The sequence below is a fragment of the Penicillium daleae genome (assembly GCF_028827525.1).
Source record: "Penicillium daleae strain IBT 16125 chromosome Unknown utg000005l_segment0_segment0, whole genome shotgun sequence".
Classification (NCBI taxonomy): Eukaryota; Fungi; Ascomycota; class Eurotiomycetes; order Eurotiales; family Aspergillaceae; genus Penicillium; species Penicillium daleae.
In genome coordinates, this window is record NW_026623153.1 from 1,453,612 (window position 1) to 1,473,035 (window position 19,424).

The 19,424-nt window shown below is 48.8% G+C and overlaps 9 protein-coding genes across 9 annotated transcripts; 7 read left to right on the plus strand and 2 right to left on the minus strand.

Moving 5' to 3' along the window:
- Positions 1-353: 353 nt before the first annotated feature.
- On the plus strand, positions 354-1,526 carry rrp36 (putative pre-rRNA processing protein; the record flags this gene model as incomplete). The annotated part of the gene is made up of 3 exons (XM_056908176.1): positions 354-506; positions 562-873; positions 930-1,526. 3 exons carry the CDS (start codon positions 354-356, stop codon positions 1,524-1,526), a joined length of 1,062 nt encoding a protein of 353 aa, XP_056766794.1.
- Positions 1,527-2,401: 875 nt separating this feature from the next.
- On the minus strand, positions 2,402-3,886 carry N7458_004795 (uncharacterized protein; the record flags this gene model as incomplete). The annotated part of the gene is made up of 2 exons (XM_056908177.1): positions 2,402-3,599; positions 3,693-3,886. The coding sequence occupies 2 exons, from the start codon at positions 3,884-3,886 to the stop codon at positions 2,402-2,404; spliced, it is 1,392 nt and encodes a 463-aa protein (XP_056766795.1).
- Positions 3,887-7,735: 3,849 nt separating this feature from the next.
- Positions 7,736-8,397, plus strand: N7458_004796 (DNA-directed RNA polymerase core subunit RPC19; the record flags this gene model as incomplete). The annotated part of the gene is made up of 4 exons (XM_056908178.1): positions 7,736-7,849; positions 7,931-8,022; positions 8,115-8,191; positions 8,264-8,397. The coding sequence occupies 4 exons, from the start codon at positions 7,736-7,738 to the stop codon at positions 8,395-8,397; spliced, it is 417 nt and encodes a 138-aa protein (XP_056766796.1).
- A 2,015-nt stretch (positions 8,398-10,412) lies between these two features.
- On the plus strand, positions 10,413-10,763 carry N7458_004797 (uncharacterized protein; the record flags this gene model as incomplete). Its single annotated transcript, XM_056908179.1, has 2 exons — positions 10,413-10,622; positions 10,707-10,763. The coding sequence occupies 2 exons, from the start codon at positions 10,413-10,415 to the stop codon at positions 10,761-10,763; spliced, it is 267 nt and encodes an 88-aa protein (XP_056766797.1).
- Positions 10,764-11,931: 1,168 nt separating this feature from the next.
- Positions 11,932-12,300, plus strand: N7458_004798 (uncharacterized protein; the record flags this gene model as incomplete). The annotated part of the gene is made up of 2 exons (XM_056908180.1): positions 11,932-12,177; positions 12,244-12,300. The coding sequence occupies 2 exons, from the start codon at positions 11,932-11,934 to the stop codon at positions 12,298-12,300; spliced, it is 303 nt and encodes a 100-aa protein (XP_056766798.1).
- A 1,493-nt stretch (positions 12,301-13,793) lies between these two features.
- N7458_004799 (succinate--CoA ligase subunit beta) lies at positions 13,794-15,400 on the plus strand (the record flags this gene model as incomplete). The annotated part of the gene is made up of 7 exons (XM_056908181.1): positions 13,794-13,832; positions 13,896-13,970; positions 14,024-14,096; positions 14,177-14,273; positions 14,331-15,085; positions 15,136-15,257; positions 15,308-15,400. The coding sequence occupies 7 exons, from the start codon at positions 13,794-13,796 to the stop codon at positions 15,398-15,400; spliced, it is 1,254 nt and encodes a 417-aa protein (XP_056766799.1).
- A 470-nt stretch (positions 15,401-15,870) lies between these two features.
- Positions 15,871-17,082, plus strand: N7458_004800 (uncharacterized protein; the record flags this gene model as incomplete). Its single annotated transcript, XM_056908182.1, has 4 exons — positions 15,871-15,953; positions 16,023-16,485; positions 16,538-16,732; positions 16,792-17,082. The coding sequence occupies 4 exons, from the start codon at positions 15,871-15,873 to the stop codon at positions 17,080-17,082; spliced, it is 1,032 nt and encodes a 343-aa protein (XP_056766800.1).
- A 435-nt stretch (positions 17,083-17,517) lies between these two features.
- On the minus strand, positions 17,518-18,189 carry N7458_004801 (NADH dehydrogenase [ubiquinone] 1 alpha subcomplex subunit 6; the record flags this gene model as incomplete). Its single annotated transcript, XM_056908183.1, has 3 exons — positions 17,518-17,784; positions 17,961-18,022; positions 18,147-18,189. 3 exons carry the CDS (start codon positions 18,187-18,189, stop codon positions 17,518-17,520), a joined length of 372 nt encoding a protein of 123 aa, XP_056766801.1.
- A 372-nt stretch (positions 18,190-18,561) lies between these two features.
- Positions 18,562-19,255, plus strand: loc1 (the record flags this gene model as incomplete). Its single annotated transcript, XM_056908184.1, has 2 exons — positions 18,562-18,882; positions 18,962-19,255. 2 exons carry the CDS (start codon positions 18,562-18,564, stop codon positions 19,253-19,255), a joined length of 615 nt encoding a protein of 204 aa, XP_056766802.1.
- Positions 19,256-19,424: the final 169 nt, after the last annotated feature.

The following is a 19,424-nucleotide window of genomic DNA, read 5'->3' on the forward strand; positions in this document are numbered from 1 at the left end:
AGGTGATATCGTGACGAGTCCGTATGGAGTGGGTGATGCGCTATGCAAATGCCGGGGTTAGTTTCGCAAGCAAACAATGTGTATTCGCTTGCAAGAAGATACAAAATAATTGGACTAACCGGAATAGTCTGACAAAACACACCGCTCCGTCTCCTAAATTGAGCCAAGAGGTTCCACGATCGCGCGGGGCAGATCGAGCGTGACATCGACTGCGCGACGAAGTGGATGTTATGGCCATCGGCGGAAAAAAAGGTCTAATCTTATCGCTCTCACCGCCCGCCGCGGCAATATTTTTCTTTTCGGCATGATCGTTTCATCTCCGATTTAACCACTCGCCGTTGAAAGACTCAGAAATGGCTATTACAGATATGCTGAACCGCCGTGTGCGGGCAAGGCCTGATGATGAAGATGATCTATACTCGGAGCAGTCCAAAACGGGTGAAGAGGGATCCCAGGACGAAGCCGAGGACGACGATTCTGATGCTGCAGATCTGCAATCCGATGATGTACGTAGATTTTTGCACCAGCAAAAGCCCAATTACTAACAAAATCCCTTGACAGTCACAAGACGAGGATTCCGAGCATGGTGACTCGAACTCAGACGGCGACGAGGACAAAGACGAAGATAGCAACGAGAATGCCTCCTCCTTCGAAGATGAAGACTCCGCCTCCGACAACGACATCCAAGCCTCCCTAAGCAACATATCATTCGGCGCCCTCGCCAAAGCGCAAGCCAGCATGGGCCCGAAAAAGCTCAAGTCAAAAGCCAACAAACCCACCACTGAGTCAACACAAACCGCCTCCCCGCTCGACGACATCCGCGCGCAAATCCGCGCAGCCCGCGACCAAAAGCGCGAAGCCGCCGCCAAAGCGGCAAGCACCAAAGACGGCTCCTCCACGAAAGAGAAAAAGCAGCCCGCGCCTCCAAGCACGCACCAATGGTGCAATCCTCCAAATACGCCGTCGGCCGCAAACGGGTCATCGTCGAACCCCCAGCAACCGCCAAAGCGCGGGACCCACGCTTCGACGCCGCAGTCATGGGCCACAGCGGCAAGGGACTCAATGCGCAAGCATCTGAAAAGAACTACGCATTCCTGGAAGAATACCGAGTGTCAGAGCTACGCGATCTAAAGCGACAAATGGCAGCGACGAAGAACCCCGAGGCCAAAGAAGCGCTGAAGCGACAGATTCGGTCAGCGACGGATCAGCAGAGAGCGCGGGAGAATCGGAAGCGGGAGGAGGTAGTTATTGCGGAGCATAAGAAGAAGGAGAAGGAGGCTATTCGAGAGGGGAAGAAGAGTACGCCGTATTATTTGAAGAAGTCTGATTTGAAGAAGCAGGTTATGCAGAAGAAGTATGAGGAGATGGGGTCGAGGGATCGGGCTAAGGCTTTGGAGCGGAGGAGGAAGAAGTTGGCTTCGAAGGAGAGGAAGGAAATGCCTATGGAGAGACGCGGGTTTGAGAGTATGGTTGGTGATGAGCCTCCTGCTCGTGGTGGAGGTGGGAAGAGAAGACGACTTGAGTAGAGATACCCAACTGGTGGATTTGATTAGAGAATCAAGTATAGAAATAGTCCAATCCGTGGATGGCTTGAACAGGGTTGATGGAATATTCCCAAATGCTAGTCCTTAATTCCAGTCGTGGTGTACTATATTAGGCCCCAGGTAATAACAAACCCAATGCTAAGGTGGATCCAAGGGTCAACCTCAACCCTGACACAAAGAAATATAGTCAAATGAAGAGAATAAGACGATGGGAGATAGACTGAAAAAGATCTCAAAGAAACCCGTTCAAGAATGCTGAATTGCCCAAGTGAAGAAGAAATGAACAACGTCGAAAAATAGGTATATGGTGGAACATGAACATGCGCAAAAAGATTCCCAAAAAAACGCCTAATGCGAAGCAAATGCAAGAAGGGTTTCGGTAGCAACCACGACCGAGTCCCAAAACAAAGCAAGTAAAATAAAAACGAACCCCCCCCTTTTTCCAAGTAAGCCTTCGTAGAGGCCCACTCCCTGTCGTACCGTAGGTATAGATGAGATGGGATATAAACATCAATGTCATGTAAACAAGAAAAAAACAAGATAAAAAACCTGAGCCCCCTGGTACTCAAATCATCAAGATGAGGTGTGGGCAGGTAGAAAAGAGGAAAAGAAATCTCGAACATGGCAAGTCATCCAGTTCTGGTAAAAAGATCCAAGCTTAAGAAGAAGGTCAGGCTAGAGCGACGGAAATGCGCCCTAACAAGACTTATTTTTGGATTCGGGCTTGCCGAAGGATGGGCCAGCGGAAACCTCAAGGCCCAGATGAGATGAGTCTCACATATTTCCCAAGAAGTGATTGCCCAGCTGTCCCTTTGCGGTGGCTATCCATTCGTGTAGACAGGAGGAACCGCCCTTCTTCAAGAATGGAACAAATCCCAAGCTCGCGCACACAGACCCAAAAACTCTTCCTTCTTTCTTCGCTGAGTCTCTGGCGAGTCCCTGCCTGCGCCAAACGGACCAGGGAAGGTCGAATTTGGCCCCATGGCCGCCGCAGGGTTGGGCCGGCTGTGAGGATCGGGGCCATGGCCCAAAGGTGGGCTCCCATTATCCTGCTCATATTCGCTTCGTGGGCGGCGGCGAGCAGTGATATCGGTAGAGTACATTGGCGGAGCTGGCGGTATGCTGTGGGCGGGTTCACTGATCAACGGTGCGGTCTTGGGAGCCATATGGCCAGCATGGGGCGATGGGGGAGTAGGAGGTTGGTGACCGCCATAGTGCACGATACGCGGGAGGAGCTCTTCCCGTCCACCGGACATCTCCTGAACTGCCTCTTCAGCGGAACGGTACTCCCGCGGCCGGGTAGGCGTTTGGGACATGTTGCCAGGCAGACCGGGGGAGGGCAGGGGAGCCAGGTTGGACTGGGAGGAATTGGAGCTGGATGCATGGGGATATAGACTAGGGCGGTCACGGTCACGACCGCCCAATGTGTCTGATCCAAAGACATCGGAGAGCGGAGGGAGGCGGTTGTTGGTCTGAGTGGCGGGAACGTGGTGCATATGCGATGTTGACCCCAGTGTCGGGCTCTGGTTGACGATATGGCGGGTCAATGGCTGAGGTTGATACCGACCAGTGAAGGTCTGATTCAACGGCGCGGATTGAATCACTCGTTCATTGGCAAACTGGGACGCGGATGGCGGGACAATTGAAAGGCCAGGAGGAGGTCGTCGCTTAGAACCGGACTTTGGTACGGCCATGAATTTCGACTCGGACGGTTTGACTCCCTCGGGACCTTCATCCTTGGCTGATTTCTGTAACCGCGCCTCGATTATTGACCGCTGCTGGTCCCGTACTGACATACTGCGCTGCAGCTGCTCTCGCATAATCGGATCGTGCGTCTGGAATCCCGGTGACAGGCAGGCTAGCCCTACATTTTGCATGGTGAAGCCGCCTTCCCTGGCGGTCATGGGCCCTCCCGGTGGACGCACCTGGAGGCCACTGGAAGACGGAAGGCTGGTCGACAGATCCAACTTTCGGGGCCGTGGGCGACTCTGCATGCGCGGCGACGAGGGCGGTTCCTTCTTCACGGTAATCCTTGGGCCGGTGCTACCTTGGGACCTACAACGAGATAGCATTAGCATTGCGCATTCTCTCTGGTATTTCTCACCCTCCTCTACTTTGTTTCGGTCTCGTGGTCAGAATCAAACTTACGGAGACGACGGGTTGCGCTCGGGCGTGCCACTGGTCGGGCCATCTTGGGAAGTGGTCGACATGCGCGAGGGAGAGGAATTCGCCGGGCCACCGGTTGGAGGAGCCAATGTCGGGCAGTTCTTCGGGCTCGGATCGCGGGTGGTATGCGGAGAGGATAACGGAGCAGCCGTCGCGGATGCAACAGCCGTTGACATGGTGTTGCCGACTAGGAAAAAAAGAGCCCGGGCTTGCGGTGGTACTTTGCAGTGGTACCTCGAGAGAAGCCGGAGGATCGCAACTAACAAGCCAAAGACTAAATAGCCGCAGCTAGATATATTGATATCTCAATACCACAGCGCGGGATCAGCAACCAAAAGACCCCTCGAAAAAGACGTGAAGCATCAATGGAAGCCGACGATGCGAGGCTGACGTCGAAAACAGCCCCCGATCCCGAAGTGGTCGGCTTAGTTGAGGCTTAGTTTTGAGGCTGACAGTTCGGTTGATATCCAAGTCGGAGACTTCCGCGAACAAAGAAAAAGTCGGCGGTTAGGTCCAAGATGTGGACAGGAGGGGCATGAACTGCCAGTCGTGACTGTCGAGTTGAGAGTATTGGAGGAGAGAGGTGATAGAGGGGGGAGGGCGGCAGTTCGGCGGCAAGCAGAGCGACTAGGAGAAAAGGGAAAAAGTCCAGAGGGTCAAGCGAAAGAAATGGACCGCGCGAAGGATTGGACTTGATGGGCGGAGACGAGCTGGCGAGGGGTAGGAGGAGGAGGAGAAAGAGAAGAGGAGAGAGAAGAGAGAGGCAGAGAGTCAGTTTGGATGGAGGAGGGTCTGGGCCCAGAAGGGGGAAGTGGAAGATTGTCCACGAAGGAGGGGACGAGCGAACCAGGGGGCGGAGAGGAAGTAGAGGTACTTAGACATACATACTATGACTCATATAAGGGGAGGTATAGGTACCTATTTCGCTCCCAATGTTAGACCCGCTCCTGGGCCCGGCGTATCAGGATAGTCTGGCTGAGACACGACGTGTTTCTGTTCTTCCCAACCAGCTGAACAGTCCTGCCAATAAGCTGCTCGTGCGGATCTGCGACCGCCAGCGTTCCAGGCTTCGATAGTTTCATCTACAGAGACACCCCCCTGGTGGCTGACCCAGAGACAGTAGTCACAGTCCGGAGTGCCTCCCGTAGTTGACTGGTCGATTCTTCCACAGTCGCCGTATCCTACTCCGTATTCAGGGTAGTAGAGCCTCCCATTTCAGGCTATCAGCCTCGCCTGTCTCATATTTAACTCCTAGCTATCCAGTTATATTAATTAGTTCCTTATTAATGAGAAGACCTTCTCCTCAGAACAGACAAACGACACCGTCCCCACGAACTGCGATAGGCAGTGGACCCGCCTCCCCCCAAACTACGTGTATGTATGCAGCATCAGCAGGTCCACTGGAGTATTTTAGCATCATGTCAAAAGTTCAGAACAGATGCGATCCGTGCTTTTTCGAGGCTGGCCCCGGCGATCAGTAAATGTTGGTCTTTATAGCTTTTTTCTGATGTACTGACAGACATCTACTATACTTAATAGTTATACTACTATTGAGATAGAGCCACTCACCGCAAAAACAAATTTCAACTACTGTATTCCATCAAAACACCCTGTCAGATGCTAGATCCTCCCGAAATGAATCAGTCCCCCCAAGTGGGCGTGAGAGATTACAGTAGACGGAGAATCCACTCCGCCTCGACACTATTGCTTTGGCAATCCTGGGAAGGGTTGAATCAGTGCTGGGGCGCTAGCTTGGTGGCTTGATGGCTCCGCAGTTTCCAGTTTCCACCCGCTCCTCCTCAGACAGGCCCATAAATTACGATTTCTTCCCTGACGAACGACGGGAAAATGTGTTTCTGATTTTTTGATCGTCAAACTTTGGAGCTGCCAGCTGGTTGACTGTAATCTTATGCCCTACTCCGTTGAAATCATCTGGTTCGCCGTGCCATATCCTTAATATGTACCTGTCCTTGTCCGAAGATATTATTTATTTTTTTCCATTTATTGTAGACCAAGCCTTTCATCTCTCATCCTACTACAATCTACAAAAATCCATACATCTCATCTCCTTATCCGATCGGATGACGTTGGCACCCTAATCACACCCCCATCCAGCGACTTACATCACGTTTCTCCGTCAAAATTGGGCGCCGCCGGGCGCTTATAGGCGACCAGGGGGGTGGATTCACAAATAGCGTGTGGCTCCCGCAGAAAATCCCTGTCAGAAACACAATACATACAGAGTATACCTGAGTCAGTAGTCCCCAGGGCAGAGTAGAATTCTAAGGACTGTAGGACTGTAGGTAAGTCGTACTCCATAGTTTGAGTATCTTGGTTACGTACCTGCCCAACGAGGTCGAGCTCAAAGTCAAATCTCGACAAATGGACCTGATCCTAAACCTACAGTACATATTTGGATCAGAGTACATACAATATCCACTCATGTCCCCCACCGTCTACCAACTAGAGCTCCACGGACCGCGATCTTCCATCTCCCTTCAAACTTTTACGCTGGTATGAAGCCGCAACGAAGCCATTGGCTGGCGCCCGCACGTCACTTCGATGGTCGAAGGTTGAAGGTTGACCGATTAAATTTCAACTCGCACGGATCACTGGCAACAAGCCAGTAATTGGGGGTCCGTTCTTTATTTGCGCTAAACTGTTTAGAGAAGGGTTTAGGCCTGGGACTTGGGGGCCGGGATGAAGGTATATTATTGGCTGGGTGATAGTATGGTGGTTCTTCCATGGTGAGATTACCATCGAATAATAATGAGGATGGAGGATGTATGTGGTAGGGTATGGAGATGCATAATCTGAAGTATATCCATGCAGGCACAGTGTACAGCATCCAGTGCTGTTTGAGTCGGGCAAGATTGGATGATAAAGCTGTGATTGTTTTTATCTTTGATCATGAAGTTGCTCTATTTCGAGGGTGGTCTGTGTGGCTCGTGGATTGATTATTGATTCGACCGTGCAGCGTTCTTCGTAGTACATTTGTTAGTATAGAGTGGAGATTGAGATGACTGGCAGGATTCCTCGTATACGAGAAACTGGAAGTAAAATGGTTAGGTCTCCGAAAAACTTGATGTATAATTACCCGACCTCGGATTCTTTCCTGTAAGATAGGTCGGGAATAAGTCTGATCGATGGCGCCAAGTGCTCCAGTCTTGGCATTCGAATTGAATTTTACCAATATACGCAAATTTGCGTGAAGCATAATTTTGTATACAATTATTACTGATGCAGATCCTGCTATTCTGTACCTTGGCTGTAACAAATCTCGGATTTCGAACCACTGCAAAACCGGTAGATCAAATGAACATATTTGAAACTATCCGCCTCCAAGTTTTGGAACATGTGCAAGATTAACAATCTGCAGCGAAACCAGCCCCTCGTCATGTTTTTCTTCCTTGGCCCCATCAAAAAAGCTCATCGTTCCATATTGACACAAAAGCCCCTTATTTGCCTGTTTATCTAACAAACACGAGACACAAATTGACCCGTGTCGCCCTCGCTCGTGTGGCATATGCCCCGAAGCTTCTCTTCATGCAGCCCTACCGGCGGGATCCCGATCTGTATACAGTACTCCGTACATTACATGTCTGAATGTCGATTTTCCTACACAGGAGTTGCACAACCTTTGATAATCATATTGAATGTCAAGAAACAATAATATTTCACGTCTGAACTCATTTGAAACCCATTCAATGTTCCAACTTAAATCAAGTAAGAAAAGAAGCTTGTCCCTGGCCAGAGTATGGACTTTCACGAAAGCGGTAGGCGGTGAGACGCTATCGATAACGCACTTTTTTTTCTTCGGCGTCTCGACGATCATCGAGGAAGCCTTTGCGACCATTCACCTCGTCATATCACCTCTTCTCTCACAAGCCCGACCAAAGAGTCGCCCAACAGTCAAATTGAGAGAGTTTTCGTCCACACCTGATCTCTGCCCGTTCCATCCCACGACCTTCAACCACAAGGACCCATTGAACTCGATCACCTCGAATCCAGATACTCCAGACACAATGCCTGCCTCCGTTCACTCGCAAGACTCCGAGGAGCACGATCAGTCCATGATGGACGTCGAGGCCGAGCAGCCCGTCAACCCCATCCTGCTGGATGAGAAGCGCATCGTTGTGGTGAGTCACGCACCGTGGAAGGCCCACGCCGCGACATGAGCTATTCATGCGAGAAGTTCTCTGACATTTGGGTCAATCTAGCTGCCCGGTTCCTCCGACACCGCTGCCTCGTTCCAGTTTGAGGGCGAGGGTCACACTCTGGGCAACGCCCTCCGTTACGCTATCATGAAGAAGTAAGTGTGCCGCTCAGGGCTGTCGAGTCGAAGATCAGACAACAGAAGGTCCGAAGCTAGACGCTCGTGAATTTTTGCTAACACCTTCCCAGCCCTGCTGTCGAGTTCTGCGGCTACACCATCCCCCATCCTTCCGACGCCAAGATGCACGTTCGCATTCAGACTAACGGTAAGCCAGCAAATACCTGAAACCGATCCCTTCTATCGAAGATCCCATATTGATCATCTCTTCTCTGCACAGATACCACGACCGCCCTCGAAGCTCTGGAGAAGGGCTTCAACGACCTGATGGACCTGTGCGACGTCGTCACCGACAAATTCACCGCTGCTCTTGACCAGTACAAGGAGGATCAGGTCAACCGGATGGAGGGTTGAGCATGGCCTGAGCTGGGGAATTCCTCTTTTGCATTGCATTATGTTATTCAACGGATTTTATTGGCGTTTGGGTGGAGTTTAAAGCGTCAAATTTTAGTGATGCTACATGATACATGGACATTTTCATGACATATTTGAGAAAAATAGAGCTGTAGGGAGTTGTTTCATAGCGTCATCAAGACTCCTTTTGCAATGGATGGCTGAGTAGATTCGAAGTTGGATGATAAGTACTGCACATCTCTCTTGGTTCTTGATCAAGACGTTGGCACTCGTGCAGCTGCATCACGGGACAATGCCTGCTATTCTCGAGTGTCGTATTGCAACACCTTCAGCCCTGATCTGCAGATTCCACTGGGCACTTACGCTTGAGGAATTAATGTTGATGGCATTACTGGCGCAACTACGCAAAGGGAGCAGAGAAAAGGGAGACAATCGATCGAGTTGGAAATCCGTGAGAACTATCTAGGAAGGAAGAAGAAGAAAGGAAAGAAGCAGGCCTAAATAGGCCTCTTCAAACGCCGGGCTCACAAGCTAGTCAGGTGCAGGGTTTTACATAGATTCCATTAAACTGGTCGCCTGATTTGCCTTCTAATGTGTAAGATTGATCTCAATAAGCAGTTCTCACGCACAATGTGACCTGATTTTATAGACCGAATATCTCTCCAGTGTCTTCTGCCTGATCAAATTCCACATCCGATTCAAGGTTATCCCACATGAACATGGACCTAGAAAAAACGAAGGTTGAAATTTCACTCTCAAGGATGTCTGAATTTGCTGGTCATATTAAGGCTATAAGCTTCGAAAGATGACATCGATTGAGCAGCAATGCCCAACCTGGTGCAGTAGACTTTCATATGCCCCAGTAGCGAACCAGCTGGTCTTGCCATCTAGTCCAATGACAAGCTAATCCTTCACGTGCTTATTACCCTCTGTCGATCTCTCAAGGTCAAGTGCCACCCTGAATTAGCTTCAGTGGCTTATTTTGGGTTAGAGAATGATCTGCAGTGGACGTTCGCAAACAGCCACTCGGGATCCCGTTGCACTCCCGAACATTCCATTGGGCATGGACCACCAGGAGTTGATTTCCGGAAGCGTATTACGTGGCATTCGCCCTTGATTAAGCTTGATGCTAGGTACATACTGTAGCTTCTTTAGGGTTATCGCAATACATTGACGCTTTAAACAATGCTCGTGTGGTCAAATATCAAAGGAGTCTACTTTGAGCGAAACAGGCAGAGAGCGTTTCAAAGTGTTCGTCTAGTAGCCAGCAATCAGAAAGGGGCAGTTTAAACACGGAGATTTCTTTTCTTCGAATCCAAGCGTCTCACATTCCGGGCACCTGAACCTGGTTTTTCATAATAGTTCCCAAGACACACACTTACTCGTACACATTCTACCTCTCCCCGACTCCCTCCATCTCCATCTCTCTCATTCACACATACACGCTAACTAACCAACGGGAGAACCTATTTGATACTTGGCATAGGAATCCAACCATCATCCAATGTAACTGTGATATGATCAACGTTCATGCTCACGGAAACTTCACGTTTCCCATGCAAGGGGTCGCGGATCTTGCCAATAATAACTCGTGGATCACCCTCGAAACCCCTGGGTCATGACGGTTAGACCCTGTTATGAAGATGATCTTTACTTGATGGAGCATATCAGGGCTCCAAGAATACAAAGAATGCACACCTCAAGCATCCTTCCATGGACGCCAGGCTCTAACCACGCCCTTGCCCATTGCTTTCAGGTACATGCTTGGAATTTGCATGACGTTGGAAGCTTGGAGTTAAAAAATCTAGACTATGAGGCTGGTAATGCCAAAAGATATTTAAAGGCTGACTGCCACCCCGGCATAGAGCTTAGACATCTTCAACCTATTCCTACAACTCCCAAACCAACTCCCAAACCAACTCCCAAAACCACTCCCATACCCAGTAAGTCCTAACGCATATGCAGAAGCTATAATTGCGTTGCTCAAAGTCTAACACCCTCCAGATACTGCAAACATGTTCGTCAAGTCCATCCTCGCTACTCTGGGCCTTGTTGCCCTCGCTATGGCCGGCGGTGGTGACAAGGTCTGCGCCAGCGACCAGCAGGTTGTCTGCAAGGACAACGGCAGCGGTCTCCTGACCCTCGGCAACATTCTCCCCGGTGCTCTCGGTGTTGACTGCTCTGGCGGTGACGTCTACTGCTGTGAGAATGAGGACGTTAAAAATGTAAGTGATGCGCTCTGGACAATTCCTGCACAAAGCGCCGCATTCTCATATTGATATACCTTGAAACTGACCAAATGTTTCTAGCTCGGCCTCGTCAACCTCGACGTCAACGCCCAGTGCTCTCTGAACCACGTTCTTTAAAGAGGCTTATGTACCCGTTCAACACATGTACCTGGAGGTGCGCAGTCGCTTCGATTGAACTCGGAAAAACGTTTCAGTTCACATGGGGTAGAGAGAGCTTTGCTCTGTGATTGAAGCGCTAGAAAAGATCACATCCATAACACCTCCAGTTCATTGTGGTGATATATGTACAGAGGCCAATTTATTTTGGTGAAGAGTTTTAATTCTAGTCTAATTCACTGAATTTCTGGATACCTGAGAACCATGACAAATCTGTATAATGTAGATGTGAATATCTTCAGTCCGGCTGTAAGCTGCATGCTCCCTGTACAGGTCATTATGCGGTAGGTTCTCGGATTTCATGGATGTTCAACTTTTCAAAAAGTTGGTAACAAGAATTTGAAGTTCTCTCAACACTGTACTCTAGCCTTCAAGTCAAAATACATATATAATATCAAAACGGGGAATCAAGATTTCGATATTGATTTACTCTCATCATTTAAATCATATTCCACCAGAATTGTATCTAATGGGGAGTCGGAGTACTCTATTCCAGTTATTTTTGGACGTATTTCCCACACAAGCTTACGTTTTAGTCCGACGAATACATCCGAATGCGAAGCATGAACTCATTGCCGCGTTGGGTAAGCCCAGACGGAGAGCCGCAAAAATAGCCTTGGCAACCAGACAACTGCTACGTCCCAGAGCGTTCAATATTTGGGATACACTCAACCACCATCTAGCTTGCAACAGTTGCAATGTTTAACACTAAGACATTCTACAGTAGAAAATAAAGTGGGGCGCCAGGCACCCTATATCAAATCCTAAGGTACGTTCAGCGGATACGGTCAGGGTCGATGCTGTTTCCGGAAAACGGACAACCTCTGCACGCCGTCTTTTACCTGCCAATCCCACAATTCAATATCACTCATGTAACGGTGGTAAACCGCACGCTCATCCGCACTCGTTATTGACGTAACATGTGCGCTATTTCTCTATGAATCCGTAACCTCTATCCTTCTCCTGAGTGCATAAATAGCAGCAAGATGCCATCCAGGATAGAACTTTCACATCCCATCAATATCCCATCAATCCAATCTTTACCAAGACCGTTCGTATACTTGCCCGCTAAATTTCCGCGCTTGGTTAATTGATTCGTTCTCTAGGTCATCCACTTCCAACCATCAACATGAGATACTTCTTCGCTCTCCCCGTCCTGGCTGTTTCAGCCCTTGCCATGCCCACCAATGATGGCCGCAAGGGAGGTGAGGAGCCCTCCGCCCCGGAGACTGTCTGCGAAAGCCACCAAACTGTCGTGTGTAGCGGCAACGGCAACGGTGGTCTGCTCTCCCTGGGTAACATCCTTTCTGGCGCCCTCGGCAAGAGCTGCTCCGGCGGCGATGTCTACTGCTGCTCACAGAAGGACGTGGAGCAGGTATGTCATATGTCGACTCCGTCTTCAAGATCCATGTTCTCTGATAGCTAATACTTCATTCAACAGTCTGGTCTGATCAACATTGATCTCAACTTGCAGTGCAGCTTGAACCACCTTCTTTAAGAACACAAAGTTCGGCTGCGTGTTACGGAATAGCTATCAATATTAATACGTAATCAATCTTTGAATATGTCCCAGATCAAGTAGTTGCAAAAAACCAAGTCTAGATCCTATGATTTCATTTTACGAAGAGCAAACTTGTTGTGTAGAGGACTGATGGGCTATACTTCAGAGGTCTTTAATCTTCGAGGCAACATGACTCAGGTACAGAGAATGTTAGAAAGGATCTAAGAATACTCTCCTGTGTCTTTTTCATGCCTTATGGGTGATTATTATCAAAATATTAATCTCCACCCTATTAACGACCGCAAACGGATTAGATCCAACCTTGGTTGCCATCATTTGAATCTTAAAGTCTTTGTTTGGCAACGAAATTCCAGGAAACCATGCTCGCTGTTATTCATTTGCCATCTAAGAAAGAGTGTACATACCCAGATACATGATAGCGAAATGTTCTCTACACTGCTTTATTCCCTTTGCTGAGCCGAATTCGCATTCGCAGGAGGTGAAGTTGAATAGTCAATTTCATGTCAAGGAAACAGTTGTATGAACGCCTGCTTCAGCATCAATGTTGCCAAAATGGAGGCAGAAGATGGAAATCTTTTGGTTGGTGGAACTATCATTTTTCATCCGCTCGGTTATATCATCAAGGAAGCGAAGACTAAAGAGGATGAGCTTATGGTTACAACAGTTGATTTGTCTGACTGCCATAGTCTCAAGAACACAGTTTTAGCTGAACCTCGATCTTGTTGCTACAAATCTGAAGTTGAGGGCAATCACCTTTATTATTACAGTATAAGAATCGGGATGTCTCCTCGTATTCTGCAGATCGTACAAGTCCTGTCACCTTTGCTTTCTTAGCGGCGATCGTCTGCAAGGGGGTAATAGACTAATAGTCTGATAATAGTCCGTGACCAGATGACGGATGACGGCATGCAGGAACAGGAAACCATAGCCCTGACCGGAAATGATTGCCTGCTGTCAGCAAAGCTAATACCGATCATCTGTCCTTAATCCTTATGCTAACTGTGCAATTTTTGAAGGCTCAAGAAAGGAAACAGAGTCGCTCAGCTCACCTTCTACACCTTCTCGAAATGGATCTTATAAATTGCTTTTTCGTCGACTATTGACTTGCAACCAAAAAGTAGTCTAAAGCTCTCTCTACAGTACACTAAGCCCAATGTTGCTTCGGAGCAACAATGCTACTCCTATTGGTGTATCCAAAAGCTTTAGGCAGCTTTTCAGCAAATCAATTGGTTGCACCTGATCATCAACCGAACTTTATTTCCCCACAATTTGAAGTAATAATAAGCTTCAACTGACACAAACCTAGCACGGATTCGGCAACGACCAGAAGGGCGTAGTGTTGATGTCATCGCAAATTAGGAAAGGCCTTCCCCCGTATTACAATAAACTACCCCGCATATTTGAGGACGTAGATACCGACATCGCACCTGTGAAAGACCATCAAACTTGATCAATCTCGAATATTCCTGATGCTTTGCCGACGCGCCTTTTCACGATTAGTTCAGCAGGTTGGTCATACCGTTAATGCTGGTCGATCACACAGAGAGTTTCGGATACTGATGCGAATGTAGCATCATGGCTTGTTCAAAATTCAAGTGCGACGTCTAAGTCTTCTGGAGTATCATTCGCATAAATTACTGAAGGATGTAAGATCCAACCTATCTCGTATACGGTGTGCTCATGGACTTACTATTGCCAGTTCGACATTCCGGTACCCGACGGATATGTCGTCGGGAGTCCGGAAGAAGCCAGGGAAGTGGTCTCGAAAATCAGTAGGTCACCTCTGGGTTTGATACTGACACTTCTCACTATTAGAAGTTTGCCCGTTGAATACTCACTAACCTTTCTGTAGATGCTCCATCGGTTGTAAAGGCACAAATCCTTGCTGGCGGGCGCGGCAAAGGGAAATACGAAAGCGATGGAAAAGGAGGCGTTCGAATCATGAATTCGTAAGTTCTGAAACAATCAATCAAGAAATAAAAAGGCCAACAATAACTCGTCTCGAGACCTATTGAGGCCTTCGAAAATGCCTCCAGAATGATCGGATACTACCTCACAACAAAGCAGACTCCACCTGGAGGTCTTCTCGTCAAGAAGTTATACATCTACAAAGCCGTCGATGTTGCGCAGGAATACTATGTTGCACTGACCTTCGACCGCGACCGGTCAATGCCTGTTCTGCTCATCTCCAACGTTGGAGGGGTCGACATCGAATCCAATGCAGATAAACTAGAGCATTACTGGTTTGACATGACGCACGGCATCACATCCGAGATCACTGCGTATGTTCAAGCCCAGCTTGGCTTCCCGGATTCACAAATTGGCGTGATCAGCCATATCCTTCATCAAATGGTGAAACTATTCCGGGAGAAGGATGCCACACTGCTCGAGCTGAACCCTCTGGTACGCACACCAGAGGGAAAATTCGTCTGTCTCGATGCCAAATTTACGTTTGACAACTCGGCGCGATTCCGACAACCGGAGATCTTCAGCCTTGAGGAACGGTCGCCAGATGAGGAAGACGAGTACGAGGCGTCTCAGGCAGGCCTTTCCTACGTCCGTCTTGATGGCAACATTGGAAACATTGTAAATGGAGCTGGCTTAGCAATGGCGACGAACGATCTCGTCAGTTTGTTTGGTGGCAAATGCGCGAATTTCCTCGATGTCGGCGGAGGAGCCACCAGGAAGACTGTATCAAAGGCATTTGATATCTTGAACCGGGATGCACGAATCAAGGGGATCCTGGTCAACATTTATGGCGGTATGTGCTGATTCAGGGTGAAACGGTCCAACTACTAACCCAAAGTGTAGGTATTGTTCGATGTGACATGATCGCCGAGTCTATCATCGCTGCCGCGGCTTCGACCGGGGGATTCAAAGTTCCTGTCGTGGTTCGCCTCCAGGGTACCAACTGCGACAAAGGTCTAGGAATGGTAAGGATATGCATCGTTCCATTGGGATAGAGCGCTAATCATCTCTGTAGATTGAAAAATCGGGGTTGCGTAATTTGATCGTCGAGCCAGACTTCGAACTCGCGGCTGAAAAGATTGTGACGGTGACAACAAAATCAGCATAATGATCTCAATGCACTCGAATTGTAACAATTCAACTGTAAACCGTCTCCATCTTCAAAAATGGTAAATCTGGTTCAATGAGGTTCCTAAGGTTCTGATCTGGGTCAACCAGATCGGCCTATTTCCCCTTTCGGGTATGAAACCCCATTTGCTCGGCATAGCTTCGGCAACTGCTGCATCATCGTCAGTCTTTTTTAGAAACCACGCTTTAGGCAAAGACCAGCCCTGAGCCAACTATAGAGTAGTACGCCCCACAGGTGTCTCACATCTCAGCTCCAGCAGGCAATTCACTGTGGAGAGATATCGAAAAGAGTTTTCGTCCCTTGTGCTTTTTGCAATTTATCATCCAGCACCGAGTCAGGAGTAATAGTTTCAGAAATCTACCAGAATTCCCATGTTTTATTCTCTAGACCTTGCGGCAGTTGTCTCACTACTCTGAGGACTGCATCACTTCCCCAGAACAAGCGATACCATGTACAGGCCAACCACGAGAAATGAGTGGCTTTTCTGTGGGACATTGGTCGCGCAAGCCATTATCATCATCGCACTAGAGCTGTAAGTAAAGCATCTAGAGGAAACGGAGTGATCTAGAATGGTCTCATTTTTTTGTACTAACATCTCTAGATTCATCATCTCCGAATGGCAGATGTGGGTTCATCCCAATATAATTCAAGTGATGGTCTCATACGTTGTACCAATCAATTTGGCCATTTTCGTCTTCACTTGTGTTTACGAGCTCATCCTCGCCATCGATGCAGTGCATCACAAGAATAATCTCTTGCTATTCGCAGTATGCGTCAGCAATGCCTGTATTCTCGCATTCTCTGCAATGCAGTCAAATTCCATAAAAGATATCGCCCGAAGACTACCGGCTGCCCGTGACGCTGAATCGCAGCCCTTGGTTGATCTCGATTTCGATTTCTGGAAGAGAGTTGATCCAGCGCAAATCGCCTGTCCGATTATCTTTGGGATATGCACTCTTATCATCTGGCCTTGTGCCTACCAGCTTCATAAAGAATATGCATGGGCCATTTACCGGAGCATTCATGGTGATATGAGAATCAAGACTCGCTTTTTGACCTACGAGGTAGGCTTGCTTCGCCATATTCTTGCTTATACGCTTACTAACAACTGTGAAGATCTACCTTGTTCTGATCAAGCTTGATTTCTACTTCATTACGTGTTTCGTGATCCAGTATGACTTGATCGATGTTCATTTCAAGGAGCCAGAGTTTGGCCTCACTTTGGCTCTTCTACCTGCATCTTTGCTTATGATGATATTGGCTGTCTGGTTCGTCCGCAGGGAGTGGAAGATTGCAATGGTACTCGTAGTTGTAAGTCAAAGTCATCCACCTTGGAGACCATCGTCCATGCTAATGTTGCTGGCGAATAGCTCTGCCACGCTGCAATCATTTCCTATCTAATTAGCCGAATCATGGTGCTTTACGGCAATGGGCTCCAAGCGAATACAGCGGACAAGGATATGATGCTGCTATTCGCCTTTGTCGCCTTGGTTCTCATGACTTGCACCTTGATCTGCGCTGTCGTCTGTGTGTTTAACTTCGATCGCGGATTGAAAGAAGTTCTTGACGAGAAGAGCTATAAGCGATATACGCACTTTGAGGCTCTTTCTGGTCGTACTGATCGGTCATACTCGCCAGATCAACGACTCTCGCTTGAGTAGGATGCTTGCCAAGACGTGTTGATGTAAAGCACCGAGAACTTTTTTTTTTACTAATGACTGGAGTAATAAGATAATATTTGCCCGGTACAGGAATGTCCACTCTTCTAGTATGAACGGAATATGTAGCGTAGAAACCATATGGATGCTTATGTTTCTCTGTGGCTTGATTGGCTCACGCTACCCGTGAGGCTAACAAGCAAAGGTGGGTCGGTTGTGTGCATATGAACACAATGTGCATTGGGCAGACAAAAGAGAGCTACTGGTTCTGAACGAGATGAAATGGAATCAAGATGGTTTGGCGAGCTAGTCAGACAATATTTACACATCATGCCGCGGTCGATGACGCAGCCGCTCCGACTGTCATTTCACGGACTTGCGATAAAGGAAAAGAAAAGAGGAAGGGTGTGGTGGATGAGGTATCGAAAACGGGGCTTTTCAGTTGCGGCCCTCCAGGAAACCAGAGACGAAGTTGCGGGGCAGGCGCGCACCGGGGTCCTCCTCAGGCCGGAAGTACTTCATGACGTGGGACAGCTGTTTCCAGTAGTTGAGGGTCTCCTGGAACTCCGAGTGGCTCTGGAACAGCAGGACGTCGATGACACTCAGTTGGCTGACGTAACGGTGCTTCTCGAACTCCTGGCGGATCTTTGTGCGGATGGCGGACACGGGCATGTTCAGAGAGTACATGGTTTGAATCTCTGGGGACTGTATCTCAGACAAGGTCACACGTTAGCTTGACGTTCAATTCGAGTCAGGAGCCGCTAGTCGTTCTCTTGACCGCTGTCGCTCTCCACATCCCATTATCTCCGGAACGTTGAAGAGTGGTGCTGGCGCTGGAGCAAGGGCATAGGCGTATCTGGGTGACCACAGGGTAAACTGACCGATCGGAGCCACTCTCGGTAGGACTTGAGAACACGGGTTTTGGCATCGGTAAGGTTGACGGCTAGAAATCAAGCACAACTCCGTTAGCTACCTCATACAGCTCACAACAGTCTCAATTGCAGGGCTCGCCTAGCGGGTGATCGGAACACCTCGGGGTGTGATTGACGAGAGGGCCAGGAACGTACAGGAACGCGTCCGTTGCGCGAGGTAGGTAGGGTTGATGGTCATGGCGGGTGAGTGAGATTGCGTCCACTCAGTCCAGTGCAATTCAATCTCTTGGAGGGAGGGTGCGGGGAGAGAATTGGACGCTGGCGAGCTTCTGGATGGTGGAGGTTTCGCTGAGGTTAGGTGGATGGAATCGGGGCTCTTCACCGCCTTCCTGATCCAAAATTTCTTTCGCAATTTTGAAAGCGCCGCCGAGTCGCATGCTCTTGCTTGGCTCAAATTACTCCAATTGCCTCTGCAATCCTTGAATTGAGATTGAAAGTCTTGAATTACGGGTTTCGACACAATCATTTCTCAATTCTAGTGAAAGTCGCACCTTCTCAGTTCGAATCAACCTAATTCTCGCTCATTTTCACGACTTTCGCACACCAACAAATGGCGCCCACCAGGCCGTCCAAGGGCGCCTCCTCCGGAGGTACCTCCAAGGGCTCCAAGGGCTCTAAGCCTTCAAACATGTCCTCATCCTCCCGCGTGAGCAAGCCCGGCGGCAAGCCCAGCGGCAAGAAGAATGTCAAGCGCCCCCCGCCACAAGAAGTCAAGTCCAAGGCGCGCACCGCCCCAGAGAATTTGGCAAGGAAGAAGAAGAGAGTCTACACCGAGGCAGAGCTTGATCTTCCCAAGCTGAATCAGATCACACCCGTTGGAGTTGTTAAGCCAAAGGGAAAGAAGAAGGGCAAGGTTTTCGTTGATGACCAGGTGTGTTCCATTGCGCTCTTATGATCTTGTCTAAACTGGGGGATTGATCTGCTAACAACGTTTGTTTTTGTCGCTATAGGAGGGTATGATGACGATTCTCGCCATGGTCAACGCCGAAAAGGAGGGACAGATTGAGTCCAAGATGATGAAGGCGCGCCAGCTCGAGGAGATCCGCGAGGCCAAAAAGGCCGAGGCCGAGGCGCGCATGAAAGAGAAGAAATCCAAGTTGGACGCTGTGAAGGATTCGATTCGCAACAAGAAGAAGAACAAGGGTGGGAAGGAATGGGCTGCAGAGAGCTCTTCGCCTTCCTCCAAATCGGCCAACGGGTCGAAGTCTGCCAAGGGCAAGCGCAAGAGCGTCTCATTTGCTTGAACGACCAACAAAAAAAATGGCTATTGTCTATACCATCACCATGTACTTAAACGGGGGTTTGGCGTTTGTGTGGGTTTCATGTTTACTTCGGATTCGAACCATTGTGAATAGCGTTGATCCTATCTGGGGGCTGTCTCCCAAAGCTTGATGAATCACATCCAACCTGATC